This window comes from Odocoileus virginianus, chromosome 22, assembly GCF_023699985.2.
Source record: "Odocoileus virginianus isolate 20LAN1187 ecotype Illinois chromosome 22, Ovbor_1.2, whole genome shotgun sequence".
In the NCBI taxonomy this organism is placed as follows: domain Eukaryota; kingdom Metazoa; phylum Chordata; class Mammalia; order Artiodactyla; family Cervidae; genus Odocoileus; species Odocoileus virginianus.
The window spans coordinates 2050157-2071233 of record NC_069695.1 but is presented as its reverse complement, the minus strand read 5'-3'; the positions used below and the strand labels follow the sequence as shown (position 1 = coordinate 2071233).

At 50.2% G+C, this 21077-nt stretch overlaps 1 protein-coding gene across 3 annotated transcripts in view; it reads right to left on the bottom strand.

Annotated features, from left to right (window-relative positions):
* Positions 1-264: 264 nt before the first annotated feature.
* The window catches only part of CCBE1 (collagen and calcium binding EGF domains 1), a 216359-nt gene continuing 195546 nt past the window's right edge, over positions 265-21077 (bottom strand). Inside the window, exons 6-11 of one of the 3 annotated variants that reach the window (XM_070452441.1) lie at positions 15660-15730; positions 7160-7280; positions 2379-2518; positions 2263-2298; positions 1496-1531; positions 265-601 (exon numbers count right to left, since the gene is read on the bottom strand). In XM_070452441.1, coding sequence (XP_070308542.1) covers positions 341-601; positions 1496-1531; positions 2263-2298; positions 2379-2518; positions 7160-7280; positions 15660-15730 — 665 coding nt within the window. In that variant the 3' untranslated portion in view covers positions 265-340. Of the gene's footprint in view, positions 602-1495; positions 1532-2262; positions 2299-2378; positions 2519-7159; positions 7281-13418; positions 15374-15626; positions 15731-21077 lie in introns of those variants that run through there. The other 2 variants (XM_020893424.2, XM_070452442.1) reach the window with 2 other exon arrangements.

The window sequence follows — 21077 nt, the reverse complement described above, 5'->3', positions numbered from 1 at the left end:
CCCCTTTTTGATAGTCTGCCAAATTTTAAGATAATGTGAGTACCTAATTCAGAAATTAGAAGTCCCTGGAAAAGAAGGAATTCAAATAAAAGTTGCCCTGTAGATTCTCCAGGGGAAGCACTGAAATCAATCATTTCATTCCTGGTATCTTTAGGATGTCTACCAGGAGACTCTGGAAACAGTGTCTGGAAGACGAGAAGTAGGAAGAAGAAAGGGAAAGAGTAAAGAAAATAAAAAAAGTATCTTTTTTCAGGTCTCCAGGGATGTTTTGATTTTGTTCTTTGGAGAATTTCACTGCAGGGGAAAACACTCTTCCTTTGGCATGAAGATGTGGGATGCACTAAGGATAGAAGTCTCTGGGGGCTCCCAAGTCTCTTGTCTCAGTTCTTCCCGGGGAGTCATCTCCGGAGCCCACGTCCAGGGTCTCCAGAGAGCTGGAAAATTCCTGAGATAACGGGAACTCCTCTGCTGAAGAGTGAGTCCGGGACTCCTCTGCTGAAGGGTGAGTCCGGGGCCCGAACACCTTTTCCTGCAGCTCGGTGATGTCGTTACGGATTTCCGCCAGCACGATCAGCAGGAAATCAAAAGAACCGGGGGGTCCCTGCACAGGAGAGAGGGGTCAAACCAGACGACCAGAGACCCACCCCTCGGCTGACTCAGGGCTTCCGGGGGCGCCATGGTCTGCCCTGCCGTCTGCTGGGGAAACGTCAGGCCCGTAAAGAGCAGCTGGCGGCTGTCGCCCTGTGTTCCTTCGCCTCCCGGATGCGCTCTGGCGGCACACGGACTTCTAGCTCTCAGGCTCTGTCAAATCTGGTAGAATGACAGAATCTGAGAATGCCCCTCCTAGGCTACCTTCCAAAGAGCCCTGGGAGGTGGAGAGCAGTGGGTAAGAGGCTGCGGTTCTCTTGGATTTGAACCTCAGCTCTGCCACTGTCTGCTGTAAGACACACCTGGAGACAGACTTAGGACATACTAGGGTTTTGAATCTTAAGACATTCCAAATAAAGATCGTCGTGATTGCTGTTTCGTCGCTAAGTAGTGTCCAAGTCTTTGGCTACCCCGTGGACTGTAGCCCGCTAAGTTCCGCTGTCCATGGAATTCTCCAGGCAAGAACACAGGAGTGGGTAGCCATTCCCTTTCTCCAGGGGGTCTTCCAAACCAAGGGATCTAACCCACGTCTCCTGCATTGGCAGGTGGGTTTTTTACCGATGAGCCAGCAGGGAAGCACAGATAAAGATTAGCCATGACAAAAACAAACAAACAAGCAAACAAACAAAAACCCCTCCCAAAAAAACCCAGGAAGTGGATTTGTAAAACCCAACCAGCTGCAAAAGGCTGTTGTGATTCTTCCTGTAACCACGGAGCTCTCCGTGGCCGGGCTGAGCCACAGCTTCAAGGGGCCGGCTGTTGCTAACAAGACCAACTAGGAAGGCTCCCCTGAGAGGGAGCCCCGAGCGCGCTGCCCTGGGGAAGCAAGACAGGTGGGGCTACTTACTGGAGACCCTCTGGGACCCGGTGCGCCTCTTTCCCCCTGAAAACAGAAGGGTCAGGGTTAGCATCTGGACCACATAGGTGCCACCACCCCCGCCTCCATTTAGACCCCACCACTACCATCTCCCCACACAAGACAGCAAGTATCTCCTACGGAAAGCAAACGTCAGCTTCCCGCTGCACTCTTGGGGCCGCTGCTCTCAACCGAAAGGCTTGAGTCAAGTGCCTCTCATTTCCATTTCCCCCAAGGCCATGTGTTTTCCAACCAGATCTGAAAGGAGGGAATGGGGTATTTCCAGGCAGCATGTGGAATAGCTTAGAAGCATCTAAAGTAACTCACACTGACTTTATGAGGCCGGTGGGGCAGGGAGCCCCCCAGAGCGAAACCACCCACTTGCAGAGACTGGAGCTTCTCCTGTTCTTGACTTAAACACAGCAAAGAAATTAGGAACACACGTAAAACAGCCCCATAGAGAAGCCTGGCTAAATAGAAAAACATGCTACCATGACAACCAGGAGGTTTAATGTTTATAGGGGTCGTTTTTTCTTCCAAGTGGTTTTTGCGGCTGTTTTTGTTATTATGGTTGTTCCATATCTTAAGAAAATGGCTTTTTATATTTTCCTCCCAACTTTGGGGACAAAAAGTATATCTGTGTCTCAACTTGGCCACATGCAAAGGGGGCCAGTGAACCATACTTGAGCTCCAGGTGATGCCTGCAAGGAGGCGGTGACTGAGGACCTGAACGTGGAAGGACCACTCGGAAGACTTACCTTAGAGCCATCTCTTCCTGGGGCGCCTGGTGGACCCTACAAGGCAAAGGGACCTTGTTTAGCAGAAGGAACACGCGTTCCCCAGCCACAGGTAGGAGCTCTGATGAAATACTGACCACAGGGCCCCTCCGGCCTTGCTTAATGTGGGACAGGTCAGGAGATGGTCCCACGGGTCCCATCGAGCCCCGTGGGCCAGGCTGCCCGGGGGGGCCTGGGATCCCTGGGAAGCCGGGACTCCCCTTCGGTCCTGGAGAGCCTGCAATCAAAGAGCACCTCGTTAGTCCACAGCCCGGGAGGAGGACGAGGACTCTGGCTGGCTGACAGTCCAGGCGCCCCTTGCAGCCGTTTCTCTTTGCACTCTGCCCTTTGCCTTCTGACCTCTCCACTGAGATGTCCCATAGGCATTTTGAACATGACCAAAAATTGCCGTCCGTCCCCATTCTTTCTCTAAAACATTTCTTGTATTGAAATACTGTTGACTGACAACGTGTTAGTCTTAGGCGTTCAGCCAACTGACTCAGACTTCCCATTCCTTTCATGGACCTCCCATCCCCATCTGTTCAAGCCAGAAACTTGGGAGTCTTCCTATAAATTCCTCTATTTCTGTAAGCTCCTCATCCAATCAGTGACCATTTCACCTCTTCAACATCTTTCACCTCCTTTAAGCTTTTAATTTCACCAGTCTCGGGACCATCTGCCCTTGGAATCCCCCCATCCCTGCAGGGCAGTGGTCAACGCAGCTGGGGAGTGGCTGGGGTACAGGTTTTAACCGCAGGGGGACCTGCCTTTGAATCGTGGACAAGCTGCCTGACCTCTGTGAACCTTCGTTCCTCATCTGTAAAGCAGGGCTAATAAGAATCTGCCTCAGAGAGCAGTTGGGCTGTTGTTTAGCTGCTAAGTCGTGTCCGAATCTTTTGTGATCCCATGGACTGTAGCCAGCAAGCCTCCTCTGTCTATGTGATTTCCCAGGCGAGAAAACTGGAGTGGGTTGCCATTTCCTTCTCCCGGGGATCTGCCCATCCCAGGGATTGAACCTGCGTCTCCGGCACTGCAGCAGATTCTTCACCATCTGAGCCACCAGGAAAGCCTGTAAAACAACTGCATACCCACTGCTTGCCCCTCACCAAAGTAACAGTGTCCTACCATCGAAGGAATCTGAAAACTTGGAGACCACAGTAGAGGTAGAGTCAGTGACAACACAGCCAAACCTCTCAGTTATTCATTAAACTGGCCCAACTCCTTGCGCGCAGCCTGCGAACCCGTCTCCGGGAGTGATTACCACGCACCCAGTCTCCACTGGCCCTCTGCAAACAGTGCCCGGCATTCAGAGCAACATTTTAAGGCACATTCTAAAAAACTCAAACCAACACCCAAACGAAACTACTCTCCTCAAAATTAAACAACTCCAGACTACTCTCCTCAAAATCAAACAACAAAATCAAACAATTCAAGAAATACAGCAATCAACAGAATCAGACTCAGAGGCAACCCAGATGCTAGGGTTATCACACAGGGACTTTAAGATAACGACCCATGTTAAAGGCACAAGAGGAAGGCAGTTTGCCCGAGCAGACTGGATAATTTCAGCTCTAGTTTTGCTTCTGTCATCTGTGCTTCTGGTATCATAGGCAAGAAATCATTGCCAAGGTCGTGAAAGTCCTCACCTATGTTTTCTCCTAGGAGTTTGATAGTCTCAGGTCTTACATTTAGGTTTTTAATCCCTTTTGTATACGGTAGAAAGCAAGGATCCAACTTCATTCTTTAGCATAGGGAAGGATGCTGTGTTTTAACCCCATTTTAGACTGTCAACTTTACGTGGGCATGGTTATACTTTAATTGTCAGCATGCTCTCAGAGAAGCCCAGGTACAGAAAAGGCTGTTCAGTAGATGTTTCATGTCACATGACTTTAACGAAGGGACTGGGCTGACTGCTGCACTGTCACTATTTCTCAATGATGTATTCCTGAGCGCTATACTGAGTCCTCTCTTTCAAATGCACACAGGAGTTCCTCTTTGATGGTACACGGCTCCTACAACTGGCAGAACACAGTGATAGAATGGAATGACTTTCAGGCTCTGGAAAACAAAACAAAAAACCCCCAGAGACTTCAGACTTAGCATATTTGGGAAGTCTTTTCTAGCTCACGAAATAATTAAGCCAACATTAAAAACTTAATTATTCCATCCAAGTATGTCTCACCCGCCCCCTTCCTCTAAATGCTGGTTCCAGGTACATCCTTGAAAGAGTTTACCTGGGAAGGGGACCAGCTCCCTCTCATAACAAAATACTTTACCTCTAAAAACACAAGGACAGGCTGGAGGTCATATCTTACCTTCATTTAGGCAATCAGTGAGCTTTAGAGATCACCGCGTCGGGTGCCTTTAAATTGTGGGGTTTGATGAGCAAATGTCAGCACCTTCCATGTCCCAGGGAGGGGCGGCGAGCACCCACCACTCCACACCAAAGCCACAGGACTCCAAACCGAGCGGAGCTTCCTGGCTCGGCGCCCCAGCCTGTGATTCATCAGACTTCAGGACTGGAGTGTTAGTTAAGGGGAAGAGAGTCCAGTTCTCCCTCTAGCTGCCCTAACACGTCTCAGTGGACAGCATCACACAGCACGCTGCTAGGAGCCAGGAGGGAGACGGAAACAGGACCGGAGGAGAAAGCAAGGGCACTGCCAGAGCGAGTCCTCAGCGGCTCTCCGCCCCAGCAGGGCCCCGGGCAGCCCACACGATGCTAGAAACCAGACGGCAGTCCGCCCCAGCAAGGCCCCGGGCAGCCCACACGATGCTAGAAACCAGACGGCAGGACGGGTATGGAAAGCCCGCAAGTCATTCATTAGAAGAAAGAGGCCAGTGGCTCCCCTGTTCCTCGAATGTCCGTGTTGGAGTGACATGCAGACTGGCCTGGGGATGAATTTTCTCCAGGGAAGCAGAGCAAGGACATTTCCTTAGAGAAGGGCGGAGAACACTGTGCTGAGAATCTATTTACAAGAAGAGACCCAAGCTTACTCAGGAGCAGCGAGAGGCTGCCTGTGTGTGGTGTCTGCTGGAGGAAAGAAGTCAAGGGAATGAACAAGGGGAGAAACCAAAGTCTTGGATCAGCTTTTGGTCTCTGTACAGACGGAGCCCCAGGAGTCTGGGTTTTGATGGAAACTGGGAGATGAAGATATTAGTGGAGAAGAAAACACACAATTTAGAAAGTGTTTTGAGCCTTTGTTGCTGCTGACCTTCCATCCTGAAACCTGCCCATGTCCTTCCATGGTCCTACCTTTCATGTCCGTCCACGTCCAGCTTCAGCCCCAAGTCCCCCGATCACTGCAGGCTACACTGATCTGTCTCTTCTTTAAGCTTCCACGGCTGGAAGCACCTGAACTCTTTACTTGGGGGCAGACAGGGACCGCTTTATTCTGCTTGCTTTCATTCCATGTGCTTTGTTGTCCCCATTAAAATGTCAGGAGGTCACTCACAACTCCCAGCTCACTGCTAAATGATGAGCCTCGGGGATAAGATGTCCAAGTCTCAGAACGTTTGCTAACCCTAATAATATTTCCTCCACTAGTATGGGGAAAAAAAATACTGATCTACCTATGGGGAGACTCATGATAAAAGAGAAAACGTCCTGTCACTGTTTTCAGTTCTTCTTGTGTATTTCCCGATGGAAAGACAGGATGTTTGGGATTTTCTTCAGTGTACAGGAGGGAATCTCCAAAATGGTATGCTGAAGAAGCCAGACAAAAGAATAGATTCCTTTTCACAAAGTTCTGGAACAGACAAAACTGCAGCGACAGAAAGGAGGTTGGTGGTTACCTAGAGCCGAGGATGCAGATTGTCAGGGGCACAGGGCACTTTCTGGGGGTGACGGGAAGTTTCTATATCTGGATGTAGACCAGATACACAGTGGTGCTTAGTGAGGGCTTGAGACAGGGTGCACGCAGGGCTTCCCACTGGCTCGGCAGTAAAGAATCAGCCCAAGACAACGACGACACAGGAGACGCGGGGTCGATTCCTGGGTCGGGAAGATCGCCTGGAGGAGGAAGTGGCAACCACTCCAGTGTTCTTGCCTGGAGAATCCCTTGGACAGAGGAGCCTGGCAGGCTGCAGTTCATAGGACTGCAGAGTCGGACACGACTGAAGAGGCTGGGCATGCACGGAGTACAGGCATATATGAAAACTTGTCCGACTGTGACTTGTGTACATTTTACTGTACAGAATTGTATCTCAGTGAGGGTGACTTAATAAAGTGAAACATAGAGACAGATATAAAAATAAATATCAATGTAAGAGTGTTCACAAATAACAGGAGGAGGAGGAGAGAGGATTGGAAAACAGTGGCCCAAGGCTGGCCATGAAATGTGAGAGCAGGTGATGAGCCCAGAGGTGTTCAGTACACCATCCCACGTTCACACATGCTAGTGTTAAAAATAGTTTTCATTTTGTCTCCCTGTAACTTAATAATGATCTTTAAGACTCTGGTCCAGTCCAGGACGATGCCTTTTCCCCCTGATGACTGTTGGTTATGAGGGTTTCTCAGGTTTGTCCATTTCTTGGCGCACAGGCGTGGGAGTCCCCTGGACCCTGGCTTCTGCTCCTACCCATGGAAGCTAAAGAACTCCGCCCCATCCCCACTAAACGTGAGCTCCTCGCAGGCTCTGGCTGGTGAACCTATCACCCTTTCATGTTCCTATTCACACTCACTTCCCTAGTGGCTCAGCTGGTAAAGAATCCGCCTGCAATGTGGGAGACCTGGCTTCGATCCCTGGGTTGGGAAGATCCCCCGGAGAAGGGAAAGGCTCCCCGCTTCCATATTCTAGCCTGGAGAATTTCATGGACCATGAAAGGACTTGCAAAGATTTGGACACGGCTGAGTGACGCTCACATTTATGTTCATACTCACCAGGGGGGCCCTGGCCCCCAGGCAGGCCAGGAGGACCCGGAAGGTAGGCATTTGAGGCCAGCGCCTTGTGACCAGTGATGTACTTGCCCAGGTCGGCAGCGCTGTTGGGGAGCAGGGCAACCTGCAACGAGAAGAGGGACCTGGGTCAGGAGATGGTGCGGTCCCACTGCAGGCAGGCGGCGCGCTGCGCTCGTGTTGTCTGCAGAGGCCTCACAGCCTGTCCCGGCTCCTTTCCCCTTGTCCAAACCCGTCAGAGCCAGAAGGGCTGGAGAGATCCTCCTTCTAAACCCAGAGGCCTTCCAGTCAACACAACTTGCCTGAGATCGCTCAGCTGCCTAGTTAGGGTGACCCTGGATTGGCTCCAGTCTGCCTGAATATCACTGAACTCTTGAATATCGTAATTATCACAGTCGATCTGCTTCAGGCTTTCAGCTTGTTAAGCTCTTTATTATCAAATATTTGAGAAACTACTACACGCCAGGCACCGTGCTTGGTTCCAAGGCGACCACGGTGACCAAGGCATGGTCCCGGCTCTGAAAGATCTCAGCCCTGGGAGCCAGGAAAACATGGCTCACAGGTCACCTGCAGGCTCAGCTGGTTGGGAAACAGTGACTGTGACGGTTTTAAAACATGTCCTCAAATGTCAGGGCACTCCTCCCTTTAAAAGTGTTGGTCGATCAGTCGTGTCCGACTCTTTGCGACCCCATGGACTGTAGCCCGCCAGGCTCCTCCGTCCATGGAATTCTCCAGGCAAGAATACTGGAGTGGGTAGCCCTTCCCTTCTCCAGGGGATCTTTCTCAACCCAGGGATTAAATTCGGGTCTTCTGCATTGCAGGCAGATTTTTTTTACCATCTGAGCCACGAGGGAAGCCCTTTAAAAGATGAATACTAAATTTCCACCTGCTGTGCTTAGGTGCCTAATGAACAGAAAAAGACAAAAGCGATGGTGTGCGCCCTCTGAGACAAGGTCTTAAAAGACTTTGTGCCCCCCTCCCCACCCCCACCCCGCCCGCTCAGTTCAGTTCAGTTCAGTCGCTCAGTCATGTCCGACTCTGTGACCCCATGGACTGCAGCACGCTAGGCCTCCCTGTCCATCACCAACACCCGGAGCTTGCTCAAACTCATGTCCATGAGTCAGTGATGCCATCCAACCATCTCATCCTCTGTCTTCCCCTTTTCCTTCCGCCTTCAATCTTTCCCAGAATCAAGGTCTTTTCAAATGAGTCGGTTCTTCACATCAGGTGGCCAAAGTATTGGAGTTTCAGCTTCAGCATCAGTCCATCAGTGAATATTCAGGACTGATTTCCTTCAGGATGGACTGGTTGGATCTCCTGCTCTCTCTCTATCTCTGATTTCAGGGGCTCATTCTATGAGAAGCCAGAGGAACCTCAGACATGAATGATTTTTGCATTCCTCAGGCCAGGAATCAGTGAGACCTTTGGTAAGAACTAAATGCTTTGAACGTCCATTTCCTCGTGGAAAACACCCGCCATTAGAACTGGGAGGATTACACCAGGATGTATTAGGTGCCCAGGAGAGGAGCTGGAACATGTAAGTGGGAGCTGGAACACAGTAAGTGGGGACTAAGCGTCCATCGCTCAGTCGTGTCTGACTGTCTGTGACCCCCGGGACTGCAGTCCACCAGGCTCCTCTGTCCACGGGATTCTCCAGGCAAGAATACAGGAGTGGGTGGCCATTTCCTTCTCCAGGGGATCTTCTCCACCTAGGGATTGAACCCAGATCTCTTGCACTGTAGGCAGATTCTTTACTGTCTGAGCCACCAGGGGAATCCATACTAAGTGCTTGGTAAATGGCAGTTCTAGCCTCTTCCTTCCAGAAAGCTGATTCAGGGGTGCAAAATCCAGGGCAGATTGTGCTTCTGAGGGTCAGAACCCCTGGGTGAAGGGAATTTATAAGCAAAAGTTCTCTGATGAGAGGACAGAGGGGGCAACACTGGCCCCTGAAGGCTGGTGCAATGTTCTTATCCACTTCCAAGAGGAAAACGGAAATGTGAATCTCACGTGTGGGCTTCGGCATCAGGCAGATCTATGTTTAAGTCTCAGTCCGGCCACATTAAAGATGCTTGCTCTCTGGAAGGAAAGTTATGTTAAACCTAGACAGCATACTAAAAAGCAGAGACATCACTTTGCCGACAAAAGTCCACCTAGTCAAAGCTATGGTTTTTCCAGGGGTCATGTATGGATGTGAGAGTTGGACTGTAGAGAAAGCTGAGAGCCGAAGAATTGATGCTTCCGAGCTGGGGTGCTGGAGAAGACTCTTGAGGATCCCCGGGGCTGCAAGGAGATCAAACCAGTCAATTGAAAAGGAAACCAACTCTGAATATTCATTGGAAGGACTGATGCTGAAGGTCCAGTACTCTGGCCACCTGATGTGAAGAGCTGACTCATTGGGAAAGACCGTGATGCTGAGAAAGATCGAGCGCAGGAGGAGAAGGGGCAGCAGCGGAGGAGATGGCTGGATGGCATCACTGCCTCAATGCACTGGAATTTGAGCACACTCTGGGAGATGGTGGAGGACAGGGGAGCCTGGCGGCTGCAGGCCATGGGGTTGCAAACGACTGAGCCACTGAACAGCAACAAATTGCTACGATCTACCTGCGGGATCCTGGCAAGCTACAGAACCTGATTTTCTCGTTTATAAAACAAGGATTATAATATCCACCTAAGAAAGGCTGCTGGGAGGATGAAAGTGATGAAAGTCTTGAATGTGCCTGGCTCAGCGCCCAGACTATAATCGCCAGCAACTACGGCCACAGACACAGTGCTGACGCTCTGCGGGGTGGGGTGCGGGGGTGGGGGTTGCTCCTGGTCTTTGTAGGTAGCGGGGTGATTCTGGGTAAGTCCCTTTGCCTTTCCAGGTTCTCATCTTCACGTCTATAAAACTATAGAGGTTCGGACCAGACCAGCAAGTCTTTGGATGAAAATGTCATAACCAAGCCCAGCCCACTCCACGCCCTGTCCAGCTTTCTTTGCTTCCTTGTAAAGTTCATGAGGTGACCCCGTCAACATCAACCTCACCTTCCTGACTGACCTCCTGCTGGGTAATTAACTCCCAGCTCCTGCCAGTTAGACCTCTAAGTGTCCGCAGGATGAGCAGAAAGTAAAGGTGCTGGCGTCGTGGAGGCAGTCGTCTGGAAATCCTGGCTTGACGTTCTACACACACATACACACAGCAGATGGCGGGCTTGAGGGGGCGCAGGTGTTTGGGAAGAAGTTTGCAAGAAGAGTCTGCATTTCTCGTGGATTCCAGTCAGTCAGTGGAATTACAGATATCAGTATCTCATGCTAGCCTTCACAATAATGCACCTACCTCACAGGGCTGTTGGGACAAATGAGGTGCGGCCTGTAAAGCACTTTATTAGCACTTATAATTCACGTTTCTTATATTCTGGAGAACATTTACAGAGCTCTTTCTAGGTGTCAGGGACTATTCTAAGCCCTTTATAAACACTTACTCACTTGATGATTATGAAGTCCTATGTAGTACGTATTACTGTTATCTTCTTTTTCTAGAACTGTTGACACAGACAGGTTAAGTCACTTACCCAGGGTCACAGAGCCAGAAAGTAGTGGGGCTAGGGCTTAAACTGAGCCCGCCTGTTTCTGGAATCTGTGGTCCTTACCACAACACGCAGCTGCCTCTCTTATTACTCATATTTGGCAAAGCAACCTGCAGTCCACTTCATATGGATTAGTCTTCCCAGGCCTCCCGAGAAGACCCATTGTACAGAGCAGCTAGACTGAGGCAGCAGAAGAAAGCATTGAGAAGCCTCCGTCTGCTGGCACAAAAGGCAGCGAGCGAACACAGCCGCCGGCTTGCAAAGCTGCTTGCGCGTGGGAAACCTCCTTGGTCTCTAGCTTCTGAAGCTTCCGCTGCCGGCACCACCCCACTCGGCCGTGTGGGCTGACTTCCGCCGTGGGCTTGTTTCTCAGCTAAGACAAGAAGCTCATTTAAGGCAAATCTTCATCCTGTGCCTTCTTGTCATTCATCATGTCCCAGCCCGTCACAGGCCACGGCAGGCGTTCACCGAACTCACACGCTTCCCTCGACTGCTCTGCAGCAATGCGGCCTCAGCTCAGATCGTCTGCTACAGGGACACGAGGGTCCTGTTAAAAACTTGCTCCTTCCACTGTGTCTGTGTGTGTGTACATATATTCACGCCACAGCTTCCTTATCCGTTCGTCTGCTGATCGACACTTAGGTTGCTTCCATTGGCTACTGTAAATCACGCTGCTATGAACACTGGGCGGGCATGTGTCTTTCTGAATTAGCGTTTCTGTCTTCTTTCAAAGTGTTAGTTGGTCAGTCATATCTGCCTCTTTGCAACCCCATGGGCTGTAGCCCATGAGGCTCCTCTGTCCATGGGATTTCTCAGGCAAGAATACTGGAGTGGCAGCCATTCCCTTCTCCAGGGGATCTTCCCGACCCAGGGATTGAACCCGCGTCTCCTGCATTGCAGGAAGAGTGTTTACCATCTGAGCCTTTGTTTTCTTTGGATATGCAAAAAAGAATGAAAATTTGCCATCTGCAGCGACATGGATAGACTAGGAGAGCATTGTGCTAAGTGAAATAAGTGAGAGAAGGCCAGATACTCCCTGTGATCACTTACAGGTGGAACCAAAGCATAAAGCAAATGAACGAACAGAACAAGATGGAAAGCTACCAGATACAGAGAGCAAACTGGCGGTTACCACTGGGGAGAGGGACAGGGTGGGGGATAAAGAAGCACAAATTACTATGAATAAAACAAACAAACCACAATAGCACATGATACAGCACAGCAGACACAGCCAATATTTCATAATAACAAAGTGGAGTACGACCAATAAAAATACTGACAATGTTGAGCACTTGAAACCAGTACAACATTGTAAATCAACTATATTTCAGTTAAAAAGTCAAACCTAAAAAAATAATTTCTCCACATCATTAAAAAACATCATAAATTAAAAAACTGGTCTCCTGGCTCAGATTTTTCTTCAGTGTTCTGATGGGCCTGAGACCCCTCCCTGCAAGTTACATGATGGAATTGTTACACCATTTTCAAAAAAAACATTTTTAATTGGAAAATAAAAGCGCAGAATCTGGGGACTTCCTGGTGGTCTGGTGGTTGGGACTCTGTGCTTCTAATGCAGGGGGCACAGGTTCAAGTTCTGGTCGGGAAACTAAGATCCCACATGTGCTGGTGTGGGCAGAAACAAATAAATTTAAAAAATTTACCCAAACAAAGCAAAACAAAACCCCCACAAATCTGTATCTCAGTGAAATCTTATAACACAAACACCCTTTTAATGAACACCTAAGTCAAAAAACAGAACTTTGTCCACAGGCCCTGACCCAATCACCCATCCTTCCCCGCAAAGTAACTACTATCCTGATTTTAATCACTTCCTGTGCTTTAAAAAATAATTTATGACCCAACTGTGCAGGCCTAGATGCTACGGTTTAGGCTTGCCCACTTAAAAAAACAAGGCATCTTTTAATCTGCTTTAACCTGCAGGGCCACCCCACTTTTCCTGTCCTCAGCCTCAGCCCATCAGGAGCCTAGAGCATGGGCCCTGCAGAGTCTCCCACGGTCAGGATTTCACTGACTGCACCCTCACGGTGTCGTTCAACCCATCTGTCCACGGTTTTACACTGGGGTTGGCCACGGTCCAGGACACCTGGTAAGCTACTTCTGAGCCGAGGTGTATGTGGGCAGCTGTCCCACGCTCTCCCTCGAACAGAACAGATGGCATCACAGTAGTGAGAGGAGGGTAACACGCAACCGACAGCCCTGCGGCAGCGCAGGAGGAGGGGTCAGGGACTCGAATGAGAGTCTGCTCTGGCTCCAGGCAGGGACTGCAGCTCTCTGACAACGTGGGTATCGCCGTGAGAATTAAACGGGATCCTGGCTGTGAAACCGCTTCATCAACTACAGAATACAGCACATTCTCCTAGGCACCTTTAAGGAGGTGTTGCTCTGGACGTTGGTGGCGGCACGGTGGGTAAGAATCCACCTGCCAATGCAAGGGACATGGGTTCGATCCCTGGGCAGGGATGATCCCACAGGGGGCGGAGCAACAAGCGCCTGTGCTGTAACTACTGAAGCCCGCGTTTCCCAGAGCCCGTGCTCCACAACAAGAGAAGCCACTGCAATGAGAGACCCTCACGCAGCAACCACAGAAAGCCGTGCACAGCAGTGAAGACCCAGCGCAGCCAAAAACGAGGTAAATAGGTAAAAAATTTAAAAAAGGCTTGTTCCTTGTGAATTCCTTTAATGTCAGTTTTAGCTCAGACCTGCCACAGTGGGCTTGTAGAACTCGGTATGTGCATGTTCAGTTGCTCACTCGTGTCTGACTCTGCGGCCCCATGGACCAGGCTCCTCTGTCCATGGGATGCTCCAGGCAAGGATACTGGAGTGGGTTGCCATTTCCACCTCCAGGAGGTTATCTCAACCCAGGCATCGAACCTGGGTTCTCCTGCATTGGCAGGCAGAGTCTTTACCACTGGGCCACCTTCAGGAGAACTCGGTATAAGACAGACCAATTCCAGGCCAAATCCCACGCCTGAGAGTCACTGCAGGGCTAACAGGCACTGTTGCTGGATCTGTGAGCAGCTCACCCACAAGGGCCTTAAGGGGAACATAGAATTTCAAGTTCTTCATAATATTTCTTCCTTCATGGATCATAAAACACTGCAGGGAGGTGAGGGGAAAGACAGATGGTAAATTAGCAACTGAATCTCTGAACCAGTGAGACTTAGCAGCACTGACTCTAAAAATCACTCAGGCTAGAAGGAGCTTCTCCGTAGCTTTTGGATTATTAATTCTCCAGAGAAGAAAACAGAGGGTAGCATTAGGCATTGAGACATCCATCATTCATCAACTGCCTCCCTCAGGCCCGAATCCTCTGGCCTATGAAATGCAAACTTCATCCACGAACTCTTTTCCAGACTCAACTTGGTAAATACTGATACCAATCCAAGTTTCAACCTGAGGATGTCTGTGTGGGGAGTATTATTTAGAACTCTGAATTTACACCGATGTACTTAGAAGGTTTTCTGCCTGGCACATCAGATTACAAGCTATTTGGGAACTGGAACATCACACACATACATGCTTCTGTTGAAACTGTGAGACCTTCACCACCAGGGTACCACAAGCCGGCAAAGCCACTGATCTCAGCCTACTGCCCTGCCTGTTTCACGGGAAGCTATGGATCTCACATGCCTGCATGTCTGTTGAACACAGAAAAGCAATACTGCCTAATCTTACCCTTTCGCCCTTTACAATAACTAGATGCCAAAGTTAAACAGATCACACACACCTCTTTGATGTACTAAGAGCCTTGAGGGGAAGCAATTAAATAAACAAACTAGCAAGTTTATGTTTTACCAGCAGAAGAGCAATTTCTGAGCTGCTGACAGACTGGTGAATTCACTGACCTCAGGTATAATAAACACCATCGACCTGGGCCTGCGACAGGATTTCAGGGTTCTAACTCCCCCTCCCCCAGGGGCATTCCTCTCAGCACAATTACTAGAAACCTGGTCCATCAGGCACGCGTGGGAGCCTCAAAGGGAGTCAGTCCTCTCCCTCGGCGACACAAGGTCCTCAAGTCATCGCTTTCCCGGGTGCGTGGAGCCCAACGTACAGGCTCTAACTTTTAAACGTGAAAAATAAAGCTGCTACAGAAATTCATCACCAGCCGTGGAAGTTTATAAAGAAGCTGTTTTCTATTGATAAAACACAGGCAAATGATGACTGCACGCTAGCCTATTTGGAATCGGGAGAGGGCCACGCGTCGGGATGTTCATTTCACAAAAAGCCGCACCAATCACAGTTCATTCTCTGATTCTCCTGGGCCCCTTACCCAGCAGTCTATTCTACTAGTCACTGCCTTTGAACTGTGCTGCTGGAGAAGACGCTTGAGAGTCCCTTGGACAGCAAGGAGATCAAACCAGTCCATCCTAAAGGAAATCGACTCTGAATACTCATTGGAAGGACTGATGCTGAAGCTGAAGCTCCAAAACTTTGGCCACATGATGCAAAGGGCTGACTCATTTGAAAAGACCCTGATGCTGGGAACGACTGAAGGCAGGAGGAGAAGGGGACGACCGAGGATGAGATGGTTGGATGGCATCACTGACTCAAAGAGTCTGAGTAGGCTCCGGGAGTTGGTGAAGGACAGGGAAGCCTGGCGTGCTGCGGTCTGTGGGGTTGAAAGGAGTCAGACACGACAGAGCAATGGAACGGCCACCACCACCAACCCCCGGCCTTCGCTGTTCTGTTGAACTATAATGAGCCCCGAGGGTGGCTGGGCAAAGCGTTCCAGTCCAAACCTAGCTGGCGCCAACCTCAGGGAATACCCAGCCAAGCCGTGGCGGACACTCTCTTCTTGCGCCCAGACGCCCCGCCACCTCCCTTTGTCTCCCGCGCTGGTCTCCAGCGTGCGCGGCACATACCTTCTGCTTCAGCTGCAGCACTGTCTCCCTCACCTGGTGGAGCTCCTTGCATGTGGCACAGCAGGCGGCAGCCTGGACCGCGTTCTCCGCCTTCTCGTCGTGCCCTGAGGGAGGAGATGGACTCGAGTCTGCCTGCAAGGCTGCGGGCATCCAGACCCCAGGAGACCACGTCAGGAAGGGCGGTCCCGGTGGGCCGGCTGATGCTAAACTCCGCAAGGGATGGAGGCTGGCGCTCTTATACCTCTCGGGTTGCCGATGGCATGCCTGGCTCACGGGGTCAGCGGAGGGGACCCCCCTACACTTTGGGCTCAGCTGTTCCCACTTAGTCACCCTAGCACCTTCCTCTTCCACGTGTGAAAAAGTGAGCCGTGGCCCTTTCACACGAGGCAGGCTCTATCAACCCGACACGACTTACACTCCCCTCCAAGAGCCAGCGTTCACAAGCCACAAATCATACCCCAAACCCAGGTGACGGGACTTGGGGCAGCGCTCACAAAGCTGGACTGGATCACCTCTGACGACCCAGCTGTTCAAAGGGAGCGTGGCCAGGCTAGACGGTGTCCCAGACCAGGGCTGGACGCTGAGACGTGACATCCATGGAAGATGTGCCAGGCGCCTGGGCACAGCCCATCCAGGGCCAAACAGGACAGGCCCCGGGCAGGTCCCAGGGCTGTCTTGTAGAGCATTGGCAGCACTGTGAGCTTTCTGAAAACTCACATTTCTCTAAGGAAATGTTAAATGGTGACACGATCCAGCATCTACACGGCCTTCATGCTGTGTGCTTAGTTGCTCAGTCGTGTCCGACTCTTTGTGACCCCATGGACTGTAGCCCACCAGGCTCCTCTGTCCATGGGGGTTCTCCAGGCAAGAATACTGGAGTGGGTAGCCATGATCTCCTCCAGGGATCTTCCCAAATCAGGATTGAACCGAGGTCTCCCTCATTGCAGGCGGACTCTGCCTTCCGAACCACCAGGGAAGCCCAAGAATACTGGAGTGGGTAGCCTTTCCCTTCTCCAGCGGATCTTCTCGACCCAGGGAGCAAACTGGGGTCTCCTGCATTGCAGCCGGGTTCTTTACCAAGGCAGCCTCTTTCTTCTTTCGTGTGCATGATGTAACAGGGTTGCTTGCTCATCCCCGTCTTCTAGGCTAACTCCGTCCCACCAGGAGCTTCCCCACCTCCCCATGCTCAGTCGGTACCCGTGGGAGACCGGTTCCACTCACATCACAGCTGCGTCACAACGAGCTGTGAGAAAGGTCTTCGTCTGGAGAAGGTGAAGTAGAGCTGGTGAAATGCCGGTTAAGGGCACGACCTCCTCAGTCAGCATAGGGGTGTGCACCCCAACTCTGCCACTAGCTCGGGGACCTCGCGGAAATGATCTCACCACCATGAGCCCCGACATCCTCAACCATGACACTGAAACAGTAATTCCTATGACCCAGGCCTATTGTGAGGACGGACTGCAGTGACGCCTATTAAATCCTCGGCACAAGGCTAGGTTCTAGTCAACAGGAGAGGGTGTCTGGCAGAGGCTTCAGGCCCACCAAGCTCTTTTGAATTCCTTTTGCCTGATAAAACTGTCAAGGATTCTGGGATTAACATGAACAACAAAATGAGGGAAAACTGAGGTTCGGTGATGTCAGGAAAGTTATCCAGCAAGTCATTAACTGATGTGGGTTTAGAACTGAGATTTCCTGAATCTGAGCCCAGTCAGGCAAGTCCCTTCAGACTCTTTATTCCCTTTTAATGAACCATTTACAAGTCCACTTGCCCATGGAGCTTGAACACATATAGCTTGAACACGGAGGAGAGCTAGTTTATCTCCAGCAAAATAGGGATGGGATGGAATTTTCATGCAAGAAGATGCTTGGTGGTAAAGGACTGAAGCCTTGCTCACCTTCGGTCGTGCTGATGGCAGAGGATGGTGGACTTCTGTGCAGGAAGATGACCGTGGCTCCAGGTCTGTTAGGTTTAAGGACAGCTGGAGGACATCCAACTCTCCCAAGTTAGCATTCATCCCTTTTAACCCACCTACAGGTCAATATATGCAGTCCCATCCGATAACACATCTATCAATCTCATCCATCCCATCTCCCCGCCCACTTATCTCTCATCCATCCATCTCTCTCTCCCTCTTATCCGTTATGGAACATCTATTTACCAAGCCCCATATGAGGTGCCGACAGTGTAAAATAAATGATTTGAGATCAACCTTTCTTTTAAGGAACCAGCCCTGCTGGCAGAACTGGTCCATCACAAACAAGAGTTAAAAGCCCACCTGTCCATTTCTATTTTTATACACTCAGCTAAACTTGCTGAGTATCGGTGTGATTAAGGCCACTTGATATTTTCAGGATAATAAACCTCTTTACCAGGCTCTAGACACTATTTCGTTCAGATCGTGGAATGTTAGAATTGATACATCTTTGGTTCCACCTCCTTTACAGATAAGGAAAGTAAGATGCAGAGAAGGAGGGTCATTTGGTCTAGGTTTCCCAGAAAGCCGTGTGCAGAGGACCAGTACTTACAGGGTCTGAAGCGGGCACTCCTGGGGGTGCAGTAAGCCTGCTGCTGGGGGTTCTGCTCAGGACACCCGAGAGCAGCCTGCCAGGGGGCTCCGGGCAGTGATTCTCACGTGTGATCACTAGACCAGCGTGGCAGCAGCATACGGGTTCTGAGAGCTCCCAGGTCCCGGGAGTGTGGCCTGGTGATGGAGACTCTCCATCAAAGTCTCCAAGCAACTCTGAAGCTCCTGGGAGTGCAGCATCCCCGCTCCAGGGAAACAGCTCCGCCAAACGACCGCTCACCTGAAAATCCCTGGCCTGTTCCCTGTCCCTTTGTGGAATTACCACAGCTCAGAAAACAAGGGCAACATTGTCCCAAAGCCTCTGGAAGCTCCCACAGTCATGGAGGGGCAGAGTAAGGAGCGGAGGCTTTGGCAGCGTCGGACGATCAGGGTTTGAATCCTGCCGCTGACTCTAAGTCACAGCTTTGGCGACCATCCCTTCCTGGGCCGGTAAAACGACCATAACCACCATCACCTGTGGCTGCCACGAGGCATCGAGGAGACACCTCCGTAAGACACCAGAGCAGTGCCTGGCAGCCGGCAAGCACCCGAGAAATGTTAGTATCATTGTCATGGTTGGTTATCGTCGTTTATTAAGTTTCCTGCAAAATTACAGATCAAGGGAGGGCTCTTTGCATCATCCTTTGAAAAGAGCTTCCAGAGGGTCTGAAGATAATAATGGTGTGTGCAGACGCAGAACATGCAATCTATCCTGAATCGGAGCTCATGTATCCTATTCTAATGCAGGATACAGTAAGATGCGGAGCTAAGAAAATGCTAAGCAGGCTACATTAGTAATTCTTTTAGAAATGTGGGTAGACATCTCTGGCTCTCCATGTTCTCCATTAACGATGGGGTCACACGTCTGACCACCACCACGTTAAGAGAGCCATCCTTTACCCTGCTCCAAAGCCTTTAGATTTCAAAGATGCAGTATTATCGACAAGCCACAGGGGGGCGGGTAGCTCTAATTTTTACTTAAGTTGAGGGAGCTGTACATAGCATTATAAACAGAATTCTTGAGATACCATATTAGTAATATTTAACAAATTTGGAAAAACTAAAGAATGGTCTTGACATATTTCATACAGGCAGAGTCACCAAATACATGTGGTTTTAAATGCCGACTGCAGATTTGGGCCTGGTGGATAGTATTCAATTCTGGTGGCTAGGGTGGTGGCGGGGGGCTGTTTAAAATTCCTGAAGACCACGGTGCACCCCAACCATCTGGGGGTCACAGCAAGGGGACGGCATCAGCCTTTGAAAGCTCCTCAGGTTGAGAACGGCTGATCTATGGATTAGTGGAGCCTGAAAGTTATATGAAACACCTGGCCATTCCTGTAATAAGTGATGTTGGGGGTCAAGGTCACTTTATCAGGAAAAAAAAAAAAAGAAAAACACAGAAGTTGAAAAATAGAGATCAGCAAGCTAATTATAATGGAGCCAGCATGTCCGTGTCTCTGCATCGGGACCACAGATGTCCTGGGGGTGACGTCACTGGCTCCAGACACACATTTGAAAAGAGATAAAGATCAAAGTGGTGGAGTGTGCCATTTCTGCCTACTGGCCAGATGCTTGCATCCCGACACCTGTGGGCACACGACCACCCTGCCATGGGCAGAGGCCATTCTAAGGCTAGCCCTTCTGCTGTCTATGCACTTCCTGAAGGATGAGCTGAGGCTGTGGTCAATTTAAAATTCCTCTAACATTACAGACAGCAGACAACGCTAAGTTTAAAGAAAAAGGCGGGGGGGGGGGGGGGAGTAGATTTTGGAAGAGAAATTTAGATCACACATGTTTATACTCCATCATTATCTCTTCTTCAAAAGAAAAATGACTGTGATGAAATATGGGGCTTAAGAATTAGTCCAAAAGGGATGAAACTGCATAGCAGCCTCTGGCGTCCCAGATGTGGGGCTGGTCTGGCTCCTAACTTCCCTTACCACTGAGCTAAATATCTGGATGATAATTCTTCATCTTTTAGGTATACTGTAGGACAAAGTTCTGGGTTTAGAAGGTGCTGAGGCCAGGCATGCCTTCGAGTCTTGAACTCACTTAGATAAAAGCACAAAGAAACAAAAGCTGCTCAGGGACTCGTGGGGCTGGCAGGGCTTAAGTTACTTCTACTGGTACTTTCTTGTTGTTCAGTCACTCAGCTGTGTCCAACTCTTTGCGACCCCATGGACTACCACACGCCAGGCTTCCCTGTCCTTCACTGCTGCTGCTGTGAAGTAGCTAGTCGTGTCCAACTCTTTGCGACCCCATGGGCAGCAGCCCACCAGGCTCCTCTGTCCCTGGGATTCTCCAGGCAAGAATACTGCAGTGGGGTGCCATTTCCTTCTCCAATGCATGCATGCATGCTCAGTCGCTTCAGTTGTGTCTGACTCTGTGTGACCCTATGGACAGCAGCACTCCAGGCCCCTCTGTCCACAGGATTCTCCAGGCAAGAATACTGGAGTGCTTGCCATCCTTCACTAGCTCCCGGAGTTTGCTTGAACTCATGTCCATTGGGTCAATGACGCCATCCAACCATCTCATCCTCTGTCGTCCCCTTCTCCTCCCACCTTCAATATTTCCCAGCACCAGGGTCTTTTCCAGCAAGTCAGCTCTTTGCATCAGGAGGCCAAAGTATTGCAGTTTCAGCTTCAGCATTAGTCCTTCCAATGAATATTCAGGACTGATTTCCTTTAGGATGGACTGGCTGGATCTCCTTGCAGTCTAAGGGACTCTCAAGAGTCTTGTCCAACACCACAGTTCAAAAGCATCAATTCTGCGGTGCTCAGCCTTCTTTATGGTCCAACTCTCACACTGGTACATGACTACTGGAAAAACCATAGCTTTGACTATATGGATCTTTGTCGAAATCACATCAAATTGTGGAAAAGAT